General features: G+C 41.6%; 1 protein-coding gene across 1 annotated transcript in view; it reads left to right on the top strand.

Annotated features, from left to right (window-relative positions):
- LOC134439026 (uncharacterized) overlaps positions 1 to 22,360 on the top strand; it is a 156,962-nt gene that overhangs the window by 96,560 nt on the left and 38,042 nt on the right. Inside the window, exons 28-31 of the mRNA XM_063188831.1 lie at positions 1,639 to 1,742; positions 14,344 to 14,487; positions 15,650 to 15,811; positions 16,626 to 16,727. Of these exons, the coding sequence (XP_063044901.1) occupies positions 1,639 to 1,742; positions 14,344 to 14,487; positions 15,650 to 15,811; positions 16,626 to 16,727 (512 nt within the window). The remainder of the gene's footprint in view (positions 1 to 1,638; positions 1,743 to 14,343; positions 14,488 to 15,649; positions 15,812 to 16,625; positions 16,728 to 22,360) is intronic.

Raw genomic sequence — 22,360 nt, 5'->3', positions numbered from 1 at the left:
CGTATTTAACACTTTATTTTAGGGACACATCTATTAGCACTAATACATACAATATTAATGCATGTGTAAGTAACTTGTAAGGCATGTACTAAGCAAAATAAGACAGTTGTTAAGCATGTATTCACAAATGTCTTGTTCATGCCAATTAGGGATTTATTACTAATATAACCTTAGTAAGGACCAGTAAGCCTATATTTCTATTTATTAGTAAGTAGTAAGTGGCAGAATACAATGTGTATAAGCTCCTGACACACTGTGTGAACAAACCCTGAACAGTGTGAAAACAGATGCAGAATAAGGGTCCCTATTCTAAAGTGATGCATTGGTCAGCCCAGATGGCTCAGGGCCTCTGAACTACCAAAGTCCTAGGGCCCCCACACCACCAAGGCCTGCACTACCTAGCCCCCCCGATCTACAAAGTGTAAGGGTATATGAAATAATTAATACTTACCCAGCTGAGTCATCTAGTTTTCTCTTGTTCATATCAATGAGAGGGAGGTAACAAGAGCCTATATATAGCAAGGATTGAACATACACTTGTCAATGGCGGTGGGTTGGTGAGATGTAATTTTTTTTCATGTACCACTGAGTTTTAATTGTAAAAAACCCAAAATAAATGCAGAACATTAGAATAATAGTTTTGAAGCAAAACTAAACTACTCTTTTGTGATAATTAAGTGAATGTTTGAGAACATTAGCTTCAAGAAGTGCAGTGCATGATGGGTACGCAATCTAGGCCAACAGACAACCTACCCAGCTCTGAGCCTCCGTCCTTAGCTCCTCCCCTCACTTGTGAAATTTAGTTGCTATCCAAACAATTTGCCATGTACGTAACAACAGAAATATTGCTGCATTGGCCATGCATTGCATTTCTGACTAAGGGCGTACCCATCATGCACTGCACTTCTTGTAGCTAAGTTTCTCAAACATTAACTTATTTATCAGAAAGGAATAGCTTAGTTTCGCTTCCAAACTATTATTCATCGTTATATTCTGCATTTATTGTAGGGTTTTTACAATAATTGGTGTATGAAAAAATGACATCTCACCACCCACCGTCATTGATAACTTTACGTCCAATCCTTGCTATATAATGCTTCCAATTACTCATTAACATAGTGAGTAAAATAAGTGAGATCTTCACACCTACTGAGACTAATGGAATCTGAAATGCTCTTACACTTTGCTTCCCGTGGGGGGGGGGACACGTTGAGTGGGGGCCCTAGGTAGTGCGGGGGCCCTAGGTAGTGCGGGGGCCCTAAGCCATCTGGGCTGAGCAATGCATCACTTTAGAATAGGGACCCTTATTCCACATCTGTTTTCACACTGTTCAGGGTTTGTTCACACAGTGTACCAGGAGCTTATACACATTGTATTCTGGCCCTTACTGCTTACACATAAATAGAAATCTAGGTCTACTAGGTCCTTACTAAGGTTATATTGGTAATAAATCCCTTATTGTGCATGAACAAGACATTTGTGAATACATGCTTAACAACTGTCTTATTTTGCTTAGTACATGCCTTACAAGTTACTTACACATGCATTAATATTTTATGTATTAGTGCTAATAGATGTGTCCCTAAAATAAAGTGTTACCATATTTTTTTTAAAGTGTGTGCCTTTTCATTTTTACAGATACCATTACATTTTCTGAACTCTATTGCTTTAGCTTGTATTTTGCTACGGCAACCTTTTGTGGAGTTGGATATGGGGATGTTCATCCTTCTGCACCTACAACAGTAAGTAATAAATATTATATGGTACACTGCATGTAAGTTAGCTATTAAATAACTACAGGAAAGTGGGGTGCTGTAAATCCTGTTCCCTCTTAAAGGTGCACTGTGTAGGATGTGACCAGAATGGGTACTGTAATTATGCAGCTCATTGAAACTGTGCTGCCTATTGCCAAATTGGATCTTTCCATGAATATTAACTAAATAGCAAACCAATATTTACTAGTATAACCAAAGTTCAGTAAGTTTGGCGGCTGAACATGTCTATTTCTAGCCTGAGTATCATCCTCCGTAGTGACCGCGCTAGCTCAATACTTTCGCTTGCTGACCACGGAGTCTGACCCTGCAGCCACCCCCGGTAGTTGGAAATTATCTCACTTAATGAGGGAATTAGCCTTTCGCAAAACCCCTCCCACAAACGGCCGCCAACCAATCCGAGCTCAGCAACGGTAACTAAGGAGTGTAGAACTTGTCGAGGTCCGTCAATAGAGATGGGATTTATGGCTCTTTTATGGGATCCGGATCTTAGTGGCTCGTTCGTTTCAAAGAGCCGTTCAAAAAACTGGCTCTTTTGGCTCTTTTTAAAATTATTTATTCAGTGTTTAGAATGTAATATTTTGACTCCACCTCTAGGTAATTTTGTTGAAACAACAACGGATTATTCTCCTGCTTCTAAAGACTGTTTTTGCCACTCTTTAAGGCAAACCATTGTGTTTTTTCCCAAATTGAATTACTCACGTCGAGGTCACGTGCTTAAAATTAATGAAAAATGAACGAAAATGCGGCAGAGTGGCGGCAGAGTGTCCCCAGCTGTGATCCGGTTCCCATCGTTCACTTCTGGGAGCGTTCAAAAGAAACCGGCTCGTCTATCCGTCAAAAACTATATCGATTTCAGGGAGACGATACATACAACGTTATGGCACCGTCAGGGTCCGACACCATCTGAAGATTAATTAGGACCTCATTTTTTCACTTTCCCGAAGCAAAAACCTCAAGCGGACTGATAACAGGGATGGATTAAGCCATGTGAAGGCTATTAGCTCCAGGTGATCATATTTAAAATTAGCAGGCTAACTGTGCAATCGTCTTGTTTGCTAATATAGCCCCCTTCCCCCTTGCATTTAGCTGGCAGAAAACGTACCCTAAACAAATAATCAATGCATCGCTCAGACTTAAGGACAATATTATATGATATTATAGTATTGGGATCCACGGCATTATGATTCAAATTTTATTGGGAAACTAATAGTTGCGTTGTTTAATATGCGCCAAATGCACAGCCCACGGAGCAGCCCCCACCCTCTCCCCTCCTTCCACAGTTTGTGTCTGTGTATTGCGTCGAGTGTGACAGCAAAAAAAGTAACACTGAAATGGGGCTGCGCTTGTTCCAACCTTGTTATGAAGATATTAACTGTCAACTAAAACCATTAAAGTGAACAGAAGAGAAACGCCCAGTGTGACTGCCCAAGAGCTGCGCAGTGTCAGTGCCGAAAGCCCGTCAAAGGTCTTGGCGGACGGCAATGTCCCAGTTTACACCAAGCACTATCAAATGTCCTGGTTACAGACATCACATCGCCATCATCAAGTTGTTGTATTTCAGTTGAATATGTAAGAGGGCTTGGGGTGGGGCTTAGACTATCAGCGAGCCTATTGGCTGTTCAGATACTGAACGAATATCTGAATTCCAACTGCCAGGGGTGGCTGCAGGGTCAGACTCCGTGGTCAGCAAGCGAAAGTATTGAGCTAGCGCGGTCACTACGGAGGATGATACTCAGGCTAGTCTATTTCTGGAAATCAAAAATGGCGGACTATGGAGAAGATCCCCCTTTTCATGTAAATGCAATTTTCCCAGTCATAATGAATACTTAGAATTTAATGGTGGTGTTTGTTGAAATAGTAACATTTATGAATGGACAGCGTGAGTTCTGGAAATGATGGGTGGGTTTTGAGAAAGTTTGATAATATCACGTGAGCCTCGTTAGCCATATCAGCTATGCAATATGATAGAATGGGGGCATCATATCTCGGCGGTTACACACATTTCAAAAACACAGCATTTTAAAGTCTTGCACAGCTCAAAAGAACGTCACACGTACCTCGTAATATGTTGAGGGTATCCACAAATAAACCGAAGTGTCCAAAGCCCTTCATGTATTCTTGAAAGGTCTGCAGAATATGTTTTGTGAAGCCAGTACCTTGACAATATCTACAGTTACGGTCAAGCCAACTTTTTGACACAAAAGTCCACAAAAGTAGATTGCTGAGTGCATCGCATCATCAGCTGTGGTTACTCGCTCTGGAAATAATCATAGCTCTGTAATAAGCACGGAGTTAACACAGTTGATGTGGACAAGTTTTTGGGTGGTATTGTAGATAGTATTGATGTGAAGGGTGTAGGCCAGTGTTTCCCAACCAGGGGTACGTGTACCACTAGGGGTACGCTAGCACACTGCAGGGGGTACTTGCATAAATGCTTTTATTATAACAAATGTATGGAACAGTCACATCAGGACAGAGAAAACAATATAGAACATGAATTAGGGGGTACTCATGGCACAACTAAGAGGCTTAGGGGGTACGCGAGACAAAAAAGGTTGGGAAACACTGGTGTAGGCATACCGAATCGTGTTAGCCTAGGCTAAATATTATTTTTGGTGCTTTTGTGTGAAAAAGACATTGTGCCATAGCGGTGACCGCGATTTCCTCGGGTTACTGTTGTTGCTGGAACGACATCGCAAAGTTGGTCCTGGATCAACATCTGGTTTGAGTGGTTATCTATGTCAGATTTCGCGCCAGTAACGTCTTCTGTAGCCTATGGATTAAGATCAGTTATGCAGAAGTGCCATGCTGTTACAAAATACAATTATTCACTGACAGGTTAAGTTTAGGAATATGTTTTGGTAAACACATAATGTGGCATGTTGTTAGGTTGGTGCACACATTTTCACTGACAGGTTATGTTTAGGAGGAATTCGTTTTGGTTTAGGCACAGTTCCACATAAAGCCACTGTAATAGCCTACCTAGCCGAGCCGTATACCACCGTGACGGCACTTGGCATGCCCGTCAATTTTTGGAATCAGACCTAGAATAGGCTAACATACCAGATGTTGATCCAGGACCAACTTTGCGATGTCGTTCCAGGAACAACAGTAACCAGAGGAAATCGCGGTTACCGTGCCCAACGCAGGGCACCCCTCCAGCTGTTTCGCTCGCTATCATAGTCGGCTTGAACATTTGGTGATGTGTCAGTGCATCGCAAGGCATAGAGAGATGTGCACGAACAAGCCTACTAACTTTGGACAGAGAGCTTCGAGGCGGCTGCTCAACTTCGGAATCTCGAAGTGAAATGTAGCCTATTTTCTTCTTCTATTTTCCAACCGGCATTATCAGCTGTCAAACTGGGGCGCGCCACCCTAAAAATGCAGCGGTTTGTTTAATTGTTCATCGGTGTCCACAAGAATGTTTACTTTTGGGAAAATAAAAACACGTTTTGAAATAGTCTAGGCTAGAGCTACTGTTTGGAGCCATATGCCTACTTCAACCCTGTAATCCCACCAACTCGAGTCACCCTGCACGTGAGACCGCTTGCTCACGCAGCTTGGTCTAGGTTGTCAATCATGCGGGCAGAGCGAGAGAGAGGAGAGGGTGGGGGGTTCACTTCGAGATTCCGCAGTTGAGCAGCCGCCTCGAATCTCTCGGTCCAAAGTTGAACAGAACAGTTAGCCTAATAGGCTACACAACAGTGTTCGTGCACATCTCTCTGTGGCCATGCACTGACACATGACCAAATGTTCAAGTCGAACAGAGCGAAACAGAGCTGGAGGGCGCAAGGTCTTCTCACACAAGAGCACCAAAAATAATATTTAGCCTAGGCTAACACATAATTGAGTATGCCTACACCCTTCATATCAATACTATCTACAATACCACCCAATAACTTGTCCACATCAAATGTGTTAAGTCCGTGCTTATTACAGAGCCATGATTTCCAGAGCGTGTAACCACAGCTGATATCATGATGATGCAACGCACTCGGAAATGTACTTTTGTGGACATTTGTGTCAAAAAGTTGGCTTGACCGTAACTGTAGATATTGTCAAGGTACTGGCTTCACAAAACACATTCTGCAGACCTTTCAAGAATACATGAAGGGCTTGGGGCACTACGGTTTGTGTGTGGATATCCCCAACATATTACGAGGTAAGTGTGACGTCGTTTTGAGTTGTGCAAGACTTTGAAATGTTGTGTTTTTGAAATGTTTGTAACCGCCGAGATATGATGCCCCCATTCTATCATATTGCATAGCTGATATGGCTAACGTGATATTATTAAACTTTCTCAAAATGCATCCTTCTGTCTTGATTTTGCTCTAGAGTGACTGTATTTCATCCCAAACATGCAAAAATGAGGCAAACTTGTTCCAACTCCGGATAAATCCTTTAAGGTCAAATGTCATCTGCTCAAGGTATCTGTGGATTACTGACCAGAAGGCCTACTAGAAGAGATTGAAGCTTGAGGCCATTTCAAATTTCCCCCATTATTTCTATATGACCATTTCCTAAATGGCTGAAAATTCATTTTTCATAGTGCTGTAAGGCCATAGCCATTAAAGATGTCCTATTTTGTCCTATTCCTCAACAGACATGTGTACAAGGATTGATTCAACAAAAACCAAGCATGAGTATAGTGTAACGCCCAGTGATTTAAATAAACATTGTATATACTTCTTTTTCACAGCGTTAGGTAATGCCCCAGGGTGTGGGCCATCTGTTTGAAACAACAGCTAATAACCTGACGTTCAATTTATCGCTTAGCTTCAGAATTCACTCATATGGCAGCTACAAACCTCCAAAATAAGGTTGTATGCACAAAAATAAATTTGTTGCACTGAAGACAGATTTATCATTCAATGAACATTGAAAGGGCAGATTTTGGCAAGACCAAAGTGTTGTCGCCTCCAGAAAATATGTGATAAATCACTTCAAAACACACCAATATTGTATATAACATCAGAAAATGAAATGAAAACTGATGCTGTAAGATCCACATTAATATCTAGTATTACTTAGCTTGAAGCACTCTATCCATGTGTTTCAGCAAAGATTCATAGAATTAGGAATTGCAAAAACTACATGCCTTGCATGCCTCCCAGAGTTTATCCAGATGATTAGAGTTTATGTTCCATGCTTCCTCTTTCATCCTACGCCAGACTAGGGATGGCGAAAATTGAAAAAACTCTTAACCGGCTACTGAGACTCATTAACCGATGGTTAACCGGTTAACCGGTAATCTTAAATTATACAACGTTTGGGTGCCTGATAAGCACAGCACTGATTTTTAAAAAATATATATTTTTCACATAAGCCTTTTTTTGCTGCGCAGACAGGACCTGCCATGTCCAGTCACTGTTGCCAGATGGAAAATGCTGAATTATCGTACTAAAACCTCAAAATTATCGTTTTTTGGGAGGAAATTATTATTATAATTATTACAACCGGTTAACCAGTGGCACAACATTTTTAGCAGTTAAAGTTGATCTGGTCGACTATCGGTTAAACGGTTACCGGTTAACATCCCTACGCCAGACATAATCAATTATGTTCATGTCTGGTGACTGGGCTGGCCAATATTGTACGTGACAAAACTTGATAACAAGACTGTTGTGTGTAATGGAAGAAAGTGGATTTTTTAGGTGAGCATGTTTATAGAAAGTTGTTTTGTTTAAGCTCACCACACTTATCTAAGGAAGTAGAAATATAAGCTGGGGTGATTATTTCCCATGACACAAAATGCAGTACCTGGCGGGGAATGGCATATGTGGGTGTCATCCACCAAAGAAGCCTCTCCCACTGTCCTGTCACAAAAAAGCTGGCCAAGAGTTTGTCAGGCCTAATTCTGACAAAAATGGAGGCTAATGGGGCTCATACTCTGAAGTCATGATCCCAAGATCAATCATTTTAGAACTGATAGCATCAAAACTGTATGCTGTTGGAGATGAAGAATATGACAAAAAAATACACGGTGCCTGAAGTGAACCATGGTAGGGATACATCTCTTATGTGTGGCTGCATGCATGCTGTTGGTATTTGAGGGCTTTTATCATTGATTTAATCATGAATTCATAGACGTATTTCTCTACGAATAGCGAATATGGTACCATTACTCGTTGACCTTCATTGTTTTTCATTTTGTTGCTTTCCATGATTACAATGACCCTAAACATACACCTAAGGCCAAAGCTGATTTTCTGAAGAGGTGAGAGTGATTAAGTATGGCACCTGATCTGTGCATCTGAAGTGACTTATCTGCTCATTTTCACATTATATATCTATAGATGACAAAACTTCTGTCTTGTGTGTGTTCATTAAATGGTTAATCTTCCTTTGGTGCACGACATTTATTTTTGTAAATAAAACTTCATTTGGGAGGGTTGTAGCTTTCATATGAGATACTTATGAAGCCAAGTGATTCACTCAAAGTCACTGCATTTCAAGTGTTTATCTAAAAAAAAAAACACACATGATTAAAAAAATGGAATATTGTGATGAAATGATGAAAAAGGATGACATTCACATCACATCATTTCTATCAATATTTGCTACTTTTTATATCAATGTTAAATACTTGGATAGGAATCCTGTTCCCTTAATCACTGTCACAATGCACCATACAGTCGGTCCCCCTACAATGCACACCCTTTACCGAGGTAATGCCACGTCATCCACCTCGGTACGTACCGGGCCTAGCTGCAGTGTACCCAAACAACCGCCGGGTGGCACTTGGGAGCGCTCGCTATAGGCTTTACCACGTGGTAGTCTCTCTCTCTCTCTCTCTCTCTCTCTCTCTCTCTGGCCTACAGCTTACCTATTGCAGCGCTCCCGTGTGAGCTTGGACGTCCAAAATGTTTATTACCATATGGAATATTTTACGATGCTGACGGCATATTAATATACAAGTGAGGAGTTCGTTGACAGTTTCCAATTCCCCTCATGTGGCGCACAGTGCTCTGCATGTAGCAGGATCGATAATGATGGTCAGGGCGCACAGCAGTGCTTGGGTTGCTATGTTTTTTTCCCCTGGAATACTGTCGCCGATTAGATAGAAATATTCCTGTTATGAACCCGAGTTTAGTAGGCTAGATATCGCGCAGTGAACGAGGCAGCCTGCAAACAGTTTGAAGCGCAAGGTGGCTGTAACAAGTTAGAAAGTAGCCAAACTCTGTTGCTTGGTAACCTTTTTAAATTATGAGCGTTCCACGAACTATCTTTCTTTGCGCACGCTATAAAATGGCAATAAACATGTTATTTTAAACTACTGGTTAACTATTTATGCTTTCTAATGTTGGTAAAAGCCGTATAATAAGCGGGATAATGTATTGTCCACACGTGACTATCGGAAAATATTTCCCTTCGAAGCGTAATAACACCCCTCCGCCTTCGGCGTCGGGGGTGTTATTCGCCTCGTCGGGAAAATATTTTCCTATAGTCACTTTTCGACAATACATTATCCCTTACATATTCACCAGCACGCACCGATTCAGCGGATAGCCTAACAACATGCCTATAAATTGTGTGAGAACACCTCCAGGAAGTAGGAAGAGTCATAAAAAGAATAGCCTAAATAATGTAATGAATTTTCTTTTTTAAAAAAAAAAAAAAAAAAATGATGATCGGATGAATTGCATTAATGTGCAAGCTCTGACAAAATGCAAATTGAGTGTAGCCAGAAGCCATACCGATTATCGCATGGCAAGATTTGAAACGTCTAATATTGCAACTTCAGACTTGTTGTCTGGCTGTGGGTACTTTTTTCGTTTGGTAAAAATTACTGAGAGTGCAATACACCTCACCGCAGTAACCTAACAGCGCTTCGTTTGAGCGTGTAAGCGTTGGCTATTTATCACACATCGCCAACAGCTGGGGCGATAACCTAACCTACACTTCCCTAATGAATTTAATGTTGTCACATTGGCAAAAAATTAGCAAGCGACTGATATTGCTGTTTTCGTGCTCAAATTAAGTGTAACCAACTGTCGGGTTATGTGTCGCAGGTGAGAAAGTGCGCATTTTTCCAGCGACACCTCTCCTTGTTACCAAATACCCTGGAGAGTACTGTACACCACAAATAGGCCTACGCCAAGACACAAATATTGAGTTTTAAAATAATATTTATTAACTAACAGAAATCTAAAAGAGTCCCGGGGCACCCCAAATCTATACAAGTCCGAAAATTCCAAATTTCATTGGAGATCCCCCCCACAGTCATCCGTTCCGAAGGAGGCGGAGGAGCGGTGGCCAGATGTCCATCCATTGCGAGGCTGGGGAGACAGGAAGAGCTTGGTGACAGTAGGATTGATTCCATAGGCAGTCCAAATGACACTCACTTCCATAATTAAGTAGGCTACGCAGGTAATCGCTGCACTTATTCCACGTGATTTACAACACTGCACTCGCTAGTCTAGGTTAAACGTTAGGGGTGAAGTTGCACAGCACTCGCACACGGCACGGCTCACTGCAAACAATGTGTGCTGCGATTCACCTGGGTAGGCCAGTGGTGTTAAAAGTGAGTCCAAGTACAACTGGGTTTGGAGAGAGAGAGAGAGGGGAAATATATGCTGGGAAATATATGCAATATATGCAATGTCATCTCATAATCATGGAGTTCCTCATGCGATTTCATCTGGGTCAGTCAGAAATGCATGCTCCTTGCGCACCGGGAAGTGTGTTTTTTCAAACAAGAAAACTGGTTCATCATATGCATGGCTTAAACTGACTTTAATGTTTGCCAACGTGCTATAGTTTTCCTCTCATAATAGCACCTGGCGACTGTGACCACAGTTAGATGACCTCGCGCGCGTAAACCCATTAAAATATAGCCTAGCCTTCTGTGGCTATTCAGAGCAATATGAACCAATCAGGTCGCGCGTTGCTATTAAGCAAAATACATCCCTGATGTCTACTTAACTAAATAAGATGCTTTTGTCTAATATTTGGAGACATCGCCTTGCTCTTTCTGCGGGGAATTAAGCGCCTCTCTCCCTCGCTCTCTCTCTCTCCCTCTATCGCCCACACACACACACACACACACACACACACACACACACACACACACACACACACACCACACTGTTTGGAGAGGACGCATTTAAACTGTAACAGTTTAGGCAGTAGGGGAGAGCAGGACTCATGAAACTCGGGACGAATGAAACACACTGCGATTTTACTCGAAAACTTTAACATCGCCTATCCGAAAGTATGAAAAGTCAAAGTTGTCAGGTTTACAGGCAAAAAGGATTTTAAGTGTCAGTAGACACTGTCGGACGAATGAAACACCCGTTTCATCCGTCCCTCTCGCCCATTGACTTAAAGCAGGATCAAAATAAAATGGGAGCACTTGAGATGACTATGTTCCAACTTGTCTTGAGCACCGTCGTAGCGCAACAAATCATTATCGTAAACATAGCCTAGATAAATTGGAAAATTACAAAAAATAGGCTACATTTTATAGACTTTGGCTATAGGCTAAGCCGACTCTCTACCTGTTTGAATTATTGCAGCCTTACAGGGAGGACGTTAATTTGGCATAGGTCAACTGCAAGAGACTACTAATTTGTGACTTGACGTGATGTGTGAATAATTAGGCTACGATATGCAACAGGCATATTTAGCCGCACTCAGTCATTCATTGGGTGAATGTCCCGACCCTGTGTGTCCGCGTGCATGCATGGGGTGGGGAAAAGCACATCAAGCGTGCCATCACCACCCATCCCCCCGGACGCACGAAACCCATTGAAGATCCAAGCAATTGTAGTCTGTCAGTATTTTAGTGTGGGCCCAGGTAGTTGAATTCCTGCATGGCCTGGTTATCTCAATAGTGCCAAGAAGATGTTTGCCCTCAGGCTAGTGTGTTCATAAAGCGCATGTTCGATTTGCTGTAATAGATCAGTAAGCCTCAACTTGTCTGTCGTGTCTTTTCCTTCTTTCGATATTTTGTAAAATAGGCCCACGTTAAAGGCTAAATACGATAATAGGCCTAAATAAGGCTAATAAAGTGAGCTAAATAAGTCAGGCCTAAATAAAGTTGTTTTAGCCTATGAACTCAGGCAATGCAGAAATTTGCGGAGGGATTTTGGATAACTTGGCCTATAGGCTACCGATGGCTTTATGAACTTCATGACTGGGCTACAAGATAGTAAGCATATTGACTTGTAGACCACCAACATCTGATGCTGAAGTGGGGGAGGGTGTTTTTTTCCACTTCAAATGTTCCCCGACACACACACACACACACACACACACACACACACACACACAGATACGCGCTAATCGCTCTCTCTCTCCGTCTCTCCCTCTCTTTCTCGTTGTTGCTATACGTGCATCTGGATAGGCATAGGCAGTGTGGTCACCCAGCACATTTTCATAGAAATGCTGTTTTTTTTTAAATGAAATCTTTTTTTCAGTTAGGTTGTGAACAGCGTTTCTCTTTCGATGTTGCATCACCGTGGACAAGTGTCTGCTCGAAAACTTAATGCAAAGCGGCTAAAATGTTCAGAACGTGTTGAACTTTTCAGAACATGAATGTTTGTCTGTGGGGGAGGGGTGGGTTACAGCAGTGCAGTGCAGTGCAGTGCACGGGACTGCACAGCCTTTTGTGACATGTCGTGGCGCGACAGGTTATCCAGCCTCCGAAGGAGTCATAGTTCCCCAGTCATACTGTTGGTTCGCATCTCCACCGAAGCAACTGAATTTGCAGTCCTAATCACAGATGATTAGCCACACCTGGTGTAACAGATGTATTGTCATGTGTGCATCACATCCCCAGTTAACCGGAATCCCGTCGATCGCGCTCAACAGCGCATTGAAAGGATGAAATGTTCACAAGCACCAATACAAAAAAAACCGTCTTCAACCTATTAGTCCGTAGGCTATCCTGAGGATATCCGTTCCTGACTTGAATAGGTAGTGCAGAAATAATTAACAGACATCACTTAGCCTATAAGTTAGGAGCGGAATTGAGACGGTGAATGCAGGACAGAATTATGAAAACAAAACACCGTCGACTGGCGGTCTTGTTTAGGGATCACGCTTGTGTTATTATCAAATACCCAACGTTACGTGCAACGCGCAATTGGCTGACTCTTTCCACTTGTAGCCTAAAACTGAGGGAGGGATCAACATACAATGAGCTACACTGAAGCAGATTACTCTGCTTCGCAAAAAAAAACCCAGTGCACCAATAATACCCCAGTCTTCAACCTACTATTTAGGCTACCAGATATATAGGCTAGTAATAGTATTAAGTTGTGCTACCTTGTTTTTTGTGGTAACGACAGTGTAGATCAGGTAATAACCTGCAATAGGGGAAGCGGCATGCGCCAGTTTTAAAGACGGAATGTCGTCGCCAAATGTAAAATCACCTCTCTCATGCTGACATGACGGGGCACTACTTCATTAGGCTACAATGTTGTTCATGTCTGTTTGACTCACACTATACGAGTGGTTCAATTTGTGTTTTTGTGCTCATCGCACAAATGAGACAGACAGGCTTGCTTGATAGGGCTACACAAAGCAAGCGACATCGCCACTCAAAATGGTCCGAACTCCGCCGCTTGATTTCATGTCTCCTCAGTCTCTCCATTACGGTTTATTAGTATACTCTGTTTTGCTATTTTCGTTATTCTTAGCCCTGGCATTACAGATGAAGCAACTGTGATCAGTGAGGTTGTGGAAACGGATTGAATAGGCCTATGGTCCTAAAATTGGAAGCGGCCGATGCCAGTTTTGAAGACAGAATGTCGTCGCCAAATTTAAAATTCGATCTCTCTCATGCTGGCGTCACGGGACACACTTAATTACAATGGTGTTCCTGTCTGATTGACTCGGTTTTAATTGTCTTTACCGGTTCAAATTGTAGTAGGTATGCAAACTCTGTATCCTGAGGATACCCGTTCCTGGCTTGAATAGTGCTGAAATAAGTGAGGGACGGATTGGGAGACGGTGAATGCAAGACAGAAAAAAGTCGAGTTTAAATTCACATTGTGGTCTTGTTTAGGGCTCACACTTGTGTTATTATCAAATGCCCTATCAAATGCCCAATGCTAAATAAAACATGCAATTTGCTGACTGTATTTCTACTACTACTAAAACTGGGGGACGGGCAAGGACGGAAGCACAAACAGACACAGGCAGACGCTGCTCTGCAAAAGCGGTGCTATACTGCCCCCCGCATTCCGAATGGCCACAGGGTGTAATGATCACGGTACGCTGCCGCGGCCCGGCACGGTAGTGAGCAGATTGAAGTTACACCATCTGTAGCATTGAGGCAAATGGCAGTGGCAGTGCCTGGAAGTTTTGGAAGGCCAAATATCCTACATATCCGCTGTTAACTCTTCTTTGTTTTGGGTCTTGTTGTGTCCCTTCAATGGTATGTCTTGGCCACCAAAAGATTCAGCAGATGACCTGTGTTTAGATTTGCTCAATGTAGCCTTAGTAATCTAGTCTCTGCCATCACTCTCTTGAGGTATAGTGATTAAACATCTAATAACATTGTAGGATTGAGACCCAAGCAAAAAAAAAAAGCTAAGTTGCCATTATTTCTCTGTTTCAGAGGATTGCCCTGATCTTCGTTATGGTCTCTACAGCTCTGTTTTGTGGTCTTATGTCAGGTAATGTTGCTGCCGTTCTTGCAAATGCAGATGCAACAAGAGCTGCCTTCAGTGACAGGAAAGACAGTCTTGGATTATTTCTGAAGGTATTGTTAACCATATACTGTACAGCAGTGGTTCTCAACCTTTTTCCTTGAAGCACCCCCTAGCCTGTGCCCAAGACAAGCCGCGCACCCCCAATCCAAACGTCTTTACATGTATACACACTAAAAAAGTGATTTAAGTGAATCATTACAATGATTCTTGCTTTAGACATAAACATTACTTTAATGGCTTTACATTAGGTCCAAAACATGTTTAAATTTGGTCTTGAATTGGCCTAATTATAATGTTTGGAATCAGAATTTTGGTCACAATCTGAACACAAACAAAATTCCATGCACCCCCTGAAATCTTTGGTGCACCCCCAGGGGGTGCCCGCACCCCAGGTTAAGAATCACTGCTGTACAGCATCATAAGGAAAGGGAAGTTTTAAAAAAAAAAACTTTTTTTATCTCAAGAAATAATGCAAGAGTTATCAGCCATACATTTTTTACTGCGTACATCCAAAAAAGAGGGAAATGCGCACTCATTACTTACTCCCCTACAATGCAACAAGAACAACTTCAAATTGTTGATTAGAAACCTTCACTAACCACAAGTCATCTTAAAGGGACACTCCGGGCATTTAACAAAATCCCATTGCTAGAGAGGTGGTCAAATACTGATCGTAGGCAAAGATTGGTGTAAGTCGGCGCTTCCTGTGCGAAGATTGTGCAGATTACGCTGCCTATCATGCAAACAAAATAGTGTTGGCCAAGGAGCAATTTCTACACCTTCCATGTAAAACAACACATTGTGCACACTGATAGGAAAATGACACCACTTTATAAACCATCCGACAACAAAGCCACAAGCCTTTCCATTAAAACCATACACCTGGTTCACACATTTTTGGCATGGGAACATTACAAAACAACATTATAACAATACAAAGCATACACTTTATGCAAAGTGCAGCCTCCTGTTGTAATGTAGTAAACCATTAACATGTAATCTTTGCAGAGTGAGCACTTTGTATTTGCTAGTGATGTTGGCTAAGATTATGTCCTCTTTTGAAAGTCGCTTTGGTTATAAAGCGTTTGCCAAATGCATTGCAATGTAATGTAATGAGCAGGAAATGATTCTTCCTGTTGTGTTCCATCTCTCACCTGTTTGCTGTCTTTTGTCTTGTTGATACATTTCTTTTGTAATCTTCTTTTAATACAGAGTCAGCAAATATCTGGTTCTCTATATGAAAGCATAATTAAATTTTATACATTCAAATGGATACGGACAAAAGGAATAAACCAAGATGTTCTCTTTGAATATCTTCCATCATCACTACTGGGCGATTTATCAACTGTGCTTTATGCTGGAGTTATAGCAAAGGTAATGTTTCTTTCTGTAAGGAAGTAAGCCAAGTTAGTGGTACCCCTTAGTTATTGCATGTAATTTACGGTAATTATTGGGTGCCGCTGAAAATAAACATGCAGCTCATTTAGCGCTATAAACTTGTTTTGGATGCATTTCTACAATCCGTGCTGCTGAATGTTGCATGAATAGATGGATGCATGGTAGATGACTGGATAACATGCTGGAACTGTGTTTCTCGCCGGATCTATAGGGCAAAGTCATGCGTAGCACAAAGCAGGGAACAACCCAACAAGGGATAGGTTGCATGCTGACTGAACCTGGTGCAAAAAGCACAGCAAAAACGTTCACAGCCCTTACGAAAATCGACCATGGTTTTACTGTAGTAACCATGGTTTTACCATGGTATGTCATGGTTACTCTAAGTACTCTGAACCAACCATAGTATTACTATGGCTTATCCATTTTTTGGGGGGTAACCATGAAAACCGTGGTTCCTGACTAACCATGGATCATGGTTTTCATGTTTTTTCGCATGGTTTGTGAGTGACGATAGTTTATGGTATACTGTACTGTAAAAAAAAAAAAGCGACAGCTAAGTGTAATTTAATGAATAATTATAAACCGTGGTAAAACCATGGTTATTTTTATTGTTAAACCATGATTTAACCATAGTTTAAACCATGCTCAAGAAAACCATGGTTTACCATGGCCGATTTACGTAAGGGAGATGACTGCACAATGCAGTCTGTATACTGTATACAGTATTTAATGTGATTTATAATTCATTAGTGATTAGTCATTAACTCTTTTTTAATGCTGTTTCTTGCAGGCATTTGGCATTAAAGTGAAGAAGAAACAGAGGCAATCTGTGCTTGAAGAGAATTTTAAGAAATTGACTCCATTGGAAAGGAAGCTATCAGGAAAACTTGCGGTAATCTATCTTTCAAAAATACTTATTTTCAATAAAGAAATACACAAACACCTACAGTATATTCTCCCATGCACGTAAGGGTGCGCAAGTGAATAAAAGTGCGTAACAGTGCCTCCGCACTGACTCAAGTGTGATTTACGCAGAGTGTCGCATGTAAATGAATCGTAGGCACATTCTCCCGTCCACTTACACGTGTTTCTCTTTACGTACATCAAAGGGCTTTAGTAAAGTCAAGCACCATTATTAGGCAACATGTAATATTGCATTGCATTTAATGTCTGTTTGGGTTGCATTCTGAACATTTTTTCGTGGTATGCTTTATTGACGTTTCGATGTACCATGAATTCAAATCCAAATTCAAATTTCAGTTGTTGGTCCTATTTCTAAACTACACAGTTCCATGTGAGCATTCTACATTATCTGTGGCCAACAAATATGACGAGCTGCCCAGGGCATGTTCTCATATTAGTCAATTTGCAAACAAAGGCAATTAATTAATCCTTATGAGGATCATATAATTTTGTTTTCACGGACTGCAACCAAAACATCAACCTTGTTGCACCATGCGTGAGTGGACAAGGCATGTATAATGCTGTTCCAGTTGTCTGCGTAGCCTGCCAATGTAGGCCTATTCAACAACAACCTTCACCATTTTAATTATGTTGTAGCCACGATAAAGAAATGCTTTTTATTGTAACTCCTCGACATTTGTGATTTATTGGAAGTCATATGTTCATGTATTACACTCTCTGGTTTCAATGGACTGATCCTTGACATACAAAGCCACTATCGACCTTTTGGGGTACATGTTAGTCCTATTTGTTTTGTAAAAGACTCCAAATATTTAGTGAAGCTCAGTACAACTAAAAGTACACAGTTACATGTCAGAGCATATCTTTGGCATTTCACCTCTGATCGCTCTGTTAGACCCCATCAGCTGCGTGTTTAAATTCTGGTTTGGCATTGCATGTCCATGGCCATGTCTGTATCGATAGAATATTTCCTTAATATGTTTTTAAATCTACGTTTTTTCACACACGTTCTCTGTCAATGTCGCGTTGACATCAACCTGATGCGCCTTGATGCTGAGCAGCAGTTCCCGTTCACACAGAATGGAACATGACTTCAAATGGCACATCACGACTCAATCTCTTTATCTGACCTCCTGTACTTGTGGTTGTGAAAAGGAGAGGAGGTTAGATTTTAAGATGGAATCGCACTTGAACTTTTGACTTGTGATTTGAAAGTCAAAGTTTAAGTTTAATTTCGGTTTTCCATGAACTGCTAAAGCTTTCACATGGTGATCAGAAAATTCATGTTCCATGCTTTCTAGGTAACCACAACTGATGATTCAGCCCCCAGTTAGTATATCTCATGCCTATGTTGAGCTACGCATAGTTTTTCCGAGTTACAGGACCATTTCGTTTGTCTACAACATCCAGCTTAATTGCCCAAGCTACCCATGACTTAACAATAGCGAAGACGAAAAAAAAAAAATCTTCTGATAGTGTTTGCACGGAGAGTTTGCATTGATAGCAATAATAGCCTATGTTTACAGTGGAATCCGAGGTGAATTAGCCTTTCGCAAAACCCCTCCCACAAACGGCCGCCAACCAATCCGAGCTCAGCAACGGTAACTAAGGAGTGTAGAACTTGTCGGAGGTCCGTCAAAAACCTGCGATTTTAGGGACACATAAAACGTGTGCCTATGGAACCGTCACGGTCCGACACCATCTGAAGATTGATTAGGACCTCGTTTTTTCACTTTCCCGAAGCAAAAACCTCAAGCGGACAGATAACAGGGATGGATTAAGTCATGTGGAGGCTATTAGCTCCAGGTGATCATATTTAAAAGTAGCAGGCTAACTGTGCAATCGTCTTGTTTGCTAATATAGCCCCCTTCCCCCTTGCATTTAGCTGGCAGAAAACGTACCCTAAACAAATAATCAATGCATCGCTCAGACTTAAAGCGGAATTCACCTTTCAAACAATATTGTGCTCTATCTCTGTATTAGACCACATTATAACAGGGGATTATGTAGCCACTGGATATAATATCTTTATATTAAATATAACAGCTATTTATTGTTTTAGTAATGGTGATTTCAAGCGTCATCAAATCACCGGAAGAAAAAATAACGACTACAATGCCATTAGAACGTTGCTGGGTGATTTGATTGGACGCGTCATCAAATCACCTCGGCATGACACGGCACGGCATGCAGGGTTCGTACGGTCATGAAAAACCTGGAAAAGTTATGGAATTTGAAAATTCAAATTTCCAGGCCTGGAAAAGTTATGGAAAACGTATTTTTGGTCAAAAGTTTTGGAAAAGTCATGGAAATCCATCCAGTGTTTCATCAATTATCTTTATGAAGTTGAAGCCACTGCGTAATACAATCTAAATGTCCGAGTTCTCGTGGAAATGTTGTCTAGTGCAGGCTGCGTCTGCCTAATCATGTGTTGCCAAATTGAGTGGGTTTCAAATGACGCATGTTGTAATGGCTCCAGGCGGGTTTCAAGCGTTTTTGGCGCAAACACCTGGCAACCGGCCTCGTAACGCGCCGCGCGAGCTAGATGTAGTGTGTGCGTGGTGGTGAGATGTGATCATAGCTCTAGAAAAGAAATGTGGTTCTGTACGATATTACAGCATGTCGCGAAGTGTTACTTCAACAATGCGCGGCTTAACTTTCTGAAAAGATGATCAACAATGGCTGGAGAGGACGAAAGTTGTGATGTGTCCGTCCGATATGGGCGAAGCAGCGGCACTTGTTAGCCACCTGAAGGGCAAGATACAGCAGGCGGTTACCTCCTCAGCTACTAACAGGTTAGCAGTTATACGCGTTTTAAAATATTTAGCGGTTCCACTGAAACGTAGCTAATGCCAAAAGGAATACAATCCTAAGACCTGTTTGGTCTTGGTTTAATTTGCCAGATAGGGCACCAAGCGAACCTTTATGCTTTCGGTAAGCCCCGATATTTTGATATTGATAAGCAATGCACCTGCTGCCTGCGAGTGAACTTGTCCAGTGTGCTGAAAGATTACATGAAATCCGTACAGTAGTCTATGTGCAGCTGACCGCGAGCCAAACGATTACCAATGTCTGCATGACGCGCCTGTTTTGAAATACGGTATAAACGGCAGCGTGACTAGAGTTTGAAAAAGTCATCTGTGGCTTTGTTTTCAAATCGGTCAGATCGTTGTAACACAAAATGAAACTCACCCTAGCATCTCCTTGAGTGGGCGTCAGACTAGAACTATGCCACGAACAGTGCAGTCTCTTTTTTTTTTGCTCCAGCAACGACCACAACAAATGACAACATTATCATTCTTACAGGAGCTTTGGACTGTTGTGCTTAGGCAGGTGTAGTAGGCAGCCCTATGATTTCTTACTTGGGCAGGATGAGCATTTATCCATCTCCATAGAGAGCATGTTGATAAAAATGTGTCTTCATGATGATTTCACGACCTTATTTGCTATAGGCTGGCCTAGGCCTATTCATTTTCATTTCTGACTCTATATTAGACAAGCGAAATATAACATTGGTGAATAATAGCAGAATTAATGTAATACAACATGAAGTATAATGGTTGCTTATAGCTTGTAGTAAAAGATAACCTATAGTATGAATATGTTTATTGTTTACATATTTGTAATATAGGCTATGTAATATATAATATAATATGCCATAGTCTATAGTATAAATATATACAGTAATTACATATTCATAATATAGGCTACGTAATATAGCCTGTAATATAGCCTACGCCCCCACCCCCCGCGCGCGATTGGTCATTGGTTTTTCGGTCCTGGAAATTCAGAAAAAGGTTTTGGAAAAGTCATGGAAAAGTCATGGAAAAAAATTGGTGAAAAAGTGTATGAACCCTGGGCATGGAACAGAACAGCAGGCAGGCAGATAACGCATTTCGAGGATGGAGATATTTACATTGTCCGGATAATAAGCCTACTTCAAGAAGGCCTATAGGTTACTGCACAGTGGTAAAAGCCTTGGTGCATTCAATCCAACTGCTTAAAAAAAAAGTTTTGTCCGCATTGTTAATATGCGCTCATTGTCATTACAAATCACTTACAGTATGATATCGGAGCGCACCAGTCCACGATGTCTACGCCTGCCAGGTGTAGCCTATTAGGCCTGCAAGTTGTAATAACATGGTAGGCATTGCCTACACGGTTTTTTGTTTTTGTTTTGTTTTTTTTAAATTAATTTTAATATGCTATTAATATATATTTTTAAAGCTTGCTGAATTAGCCTATTTGAGGTCCGGTCCGGATCACGGTGCAGCGGCAACGGACACTCCGAGTCCTAATGGGCTAAACGATAGGAGCTCGACAGTGAAGTTGTCTTTAATTGAATCAGGCTTTATTTTAAGATTATTCAAAGTTAGCCTATTTGATGGATTGCTGAAGGAGGCTGCGACCATTTCTATCCTCAAACGTGGCGTCCTCTTTACACTGCTGGCGATGTTCATGCTCCTCTTACGCAGGTTGCAAACAAGGTAGCCATAAATGCATGCGCTGGCTATCATTACTGCACTTGGACTTGATTGCATTTATACAACACGAGCAAGAACAAGGCACACTCAGGCAGGCTACTGAAATCTACTGTCAAGTCATTGTAGATTTCAGCTCACTCCCCTGGCAGTCAGGGCCGCCTATTTTGCATAAATTATAAACACAGACTTCCTCTCGAGGGACAGTTGAGACGCGAACGGACAAATCAAATTAAACACTTGACCAAAGTAAGCGACGATAGCCTATACATCTTCAAAATGCAGGTCTGACCCAACACCTCCCTCAAACTGGCGAGATGGAGACGGTGGGGTGTCCCGATGCGCTATTTAGGCCTATGTGGGTTTGTAAGCTATGTTTCACGCAAGTCATTTCTCATCTTCTAAAAACAGAAAGCATAACCTGAACAGCTGAATGCCCAGAAATGCGTGCGCACGGTGCAACTTACCGAGGGGCGATTTTCCTTCATGTTGCACTTGTAGCCTATTAGAGTCAATGAATGGGATGAAGACCATTTTTAAAAGGCAGCCTGCACATTTGTTTTATTTAGGCCTATAAATGACCAATTCCCTCTGGCTTGTAGACCTATTTGTTAGGGACCAACAGCAGAGGTCCGGATGAAACGGCTTATGGTCAAACACCAGCACGAGAGAGAGAGAGGGCGAGAAAGCGTGCGCTCTTTGATAAAGTTGGTTGAACGGAGACAAGTCCGCCTCGCCTTTGGATTTGATGGGATTAGAGAGTAGAGTAACTTTATTGATCCCCAGGGGGAAATTCAGGTAAACAGATAGATAGAACATAAGCAGAGATAGACAGGCTACTTCCTTCTTGAATGAGTATTACATTTATTTATTTTTTCAAAAATAGGCTAAATGTAAGGTTAGGCTAGCCTTCTCATTTTCCGTTTCAGCACTAATCTGAGGACAGCGACAGTTGCGACACGAGCTGCACTTCTCAACAGTTTGTTTTTCCATTCGCTTTTTATTCGCTGTTAGTAGCTATAGTTTGCGCAATGAGACCCAGTGAGGAAAATGCATGATTGTTATGTTTTTCAACAGTCTAGGCCTACATTAACAGCATAAATCTGTCTCGGATATCAGC

This window comes from Engraulis encrasicolus, chromosome 2 (genome assembly GCF_034702125.1).
Source record: "Engraulis encrasicolus isolate BLACKSEA-1 chromosome 2, IST_EnEncr_1.0, whole genome shotgun sequence".
NCBI classification, from domain to species: domain Eukaryota; kingdom Metazoa; phylum Chordata; class Actinopteri; order Clupeiformes; family Engraulidae; genus Engraulis; species Engraulis encrasicolus.
This window is presented reverse-complemented; position numbering and strand designations above follow the sequence as displayed.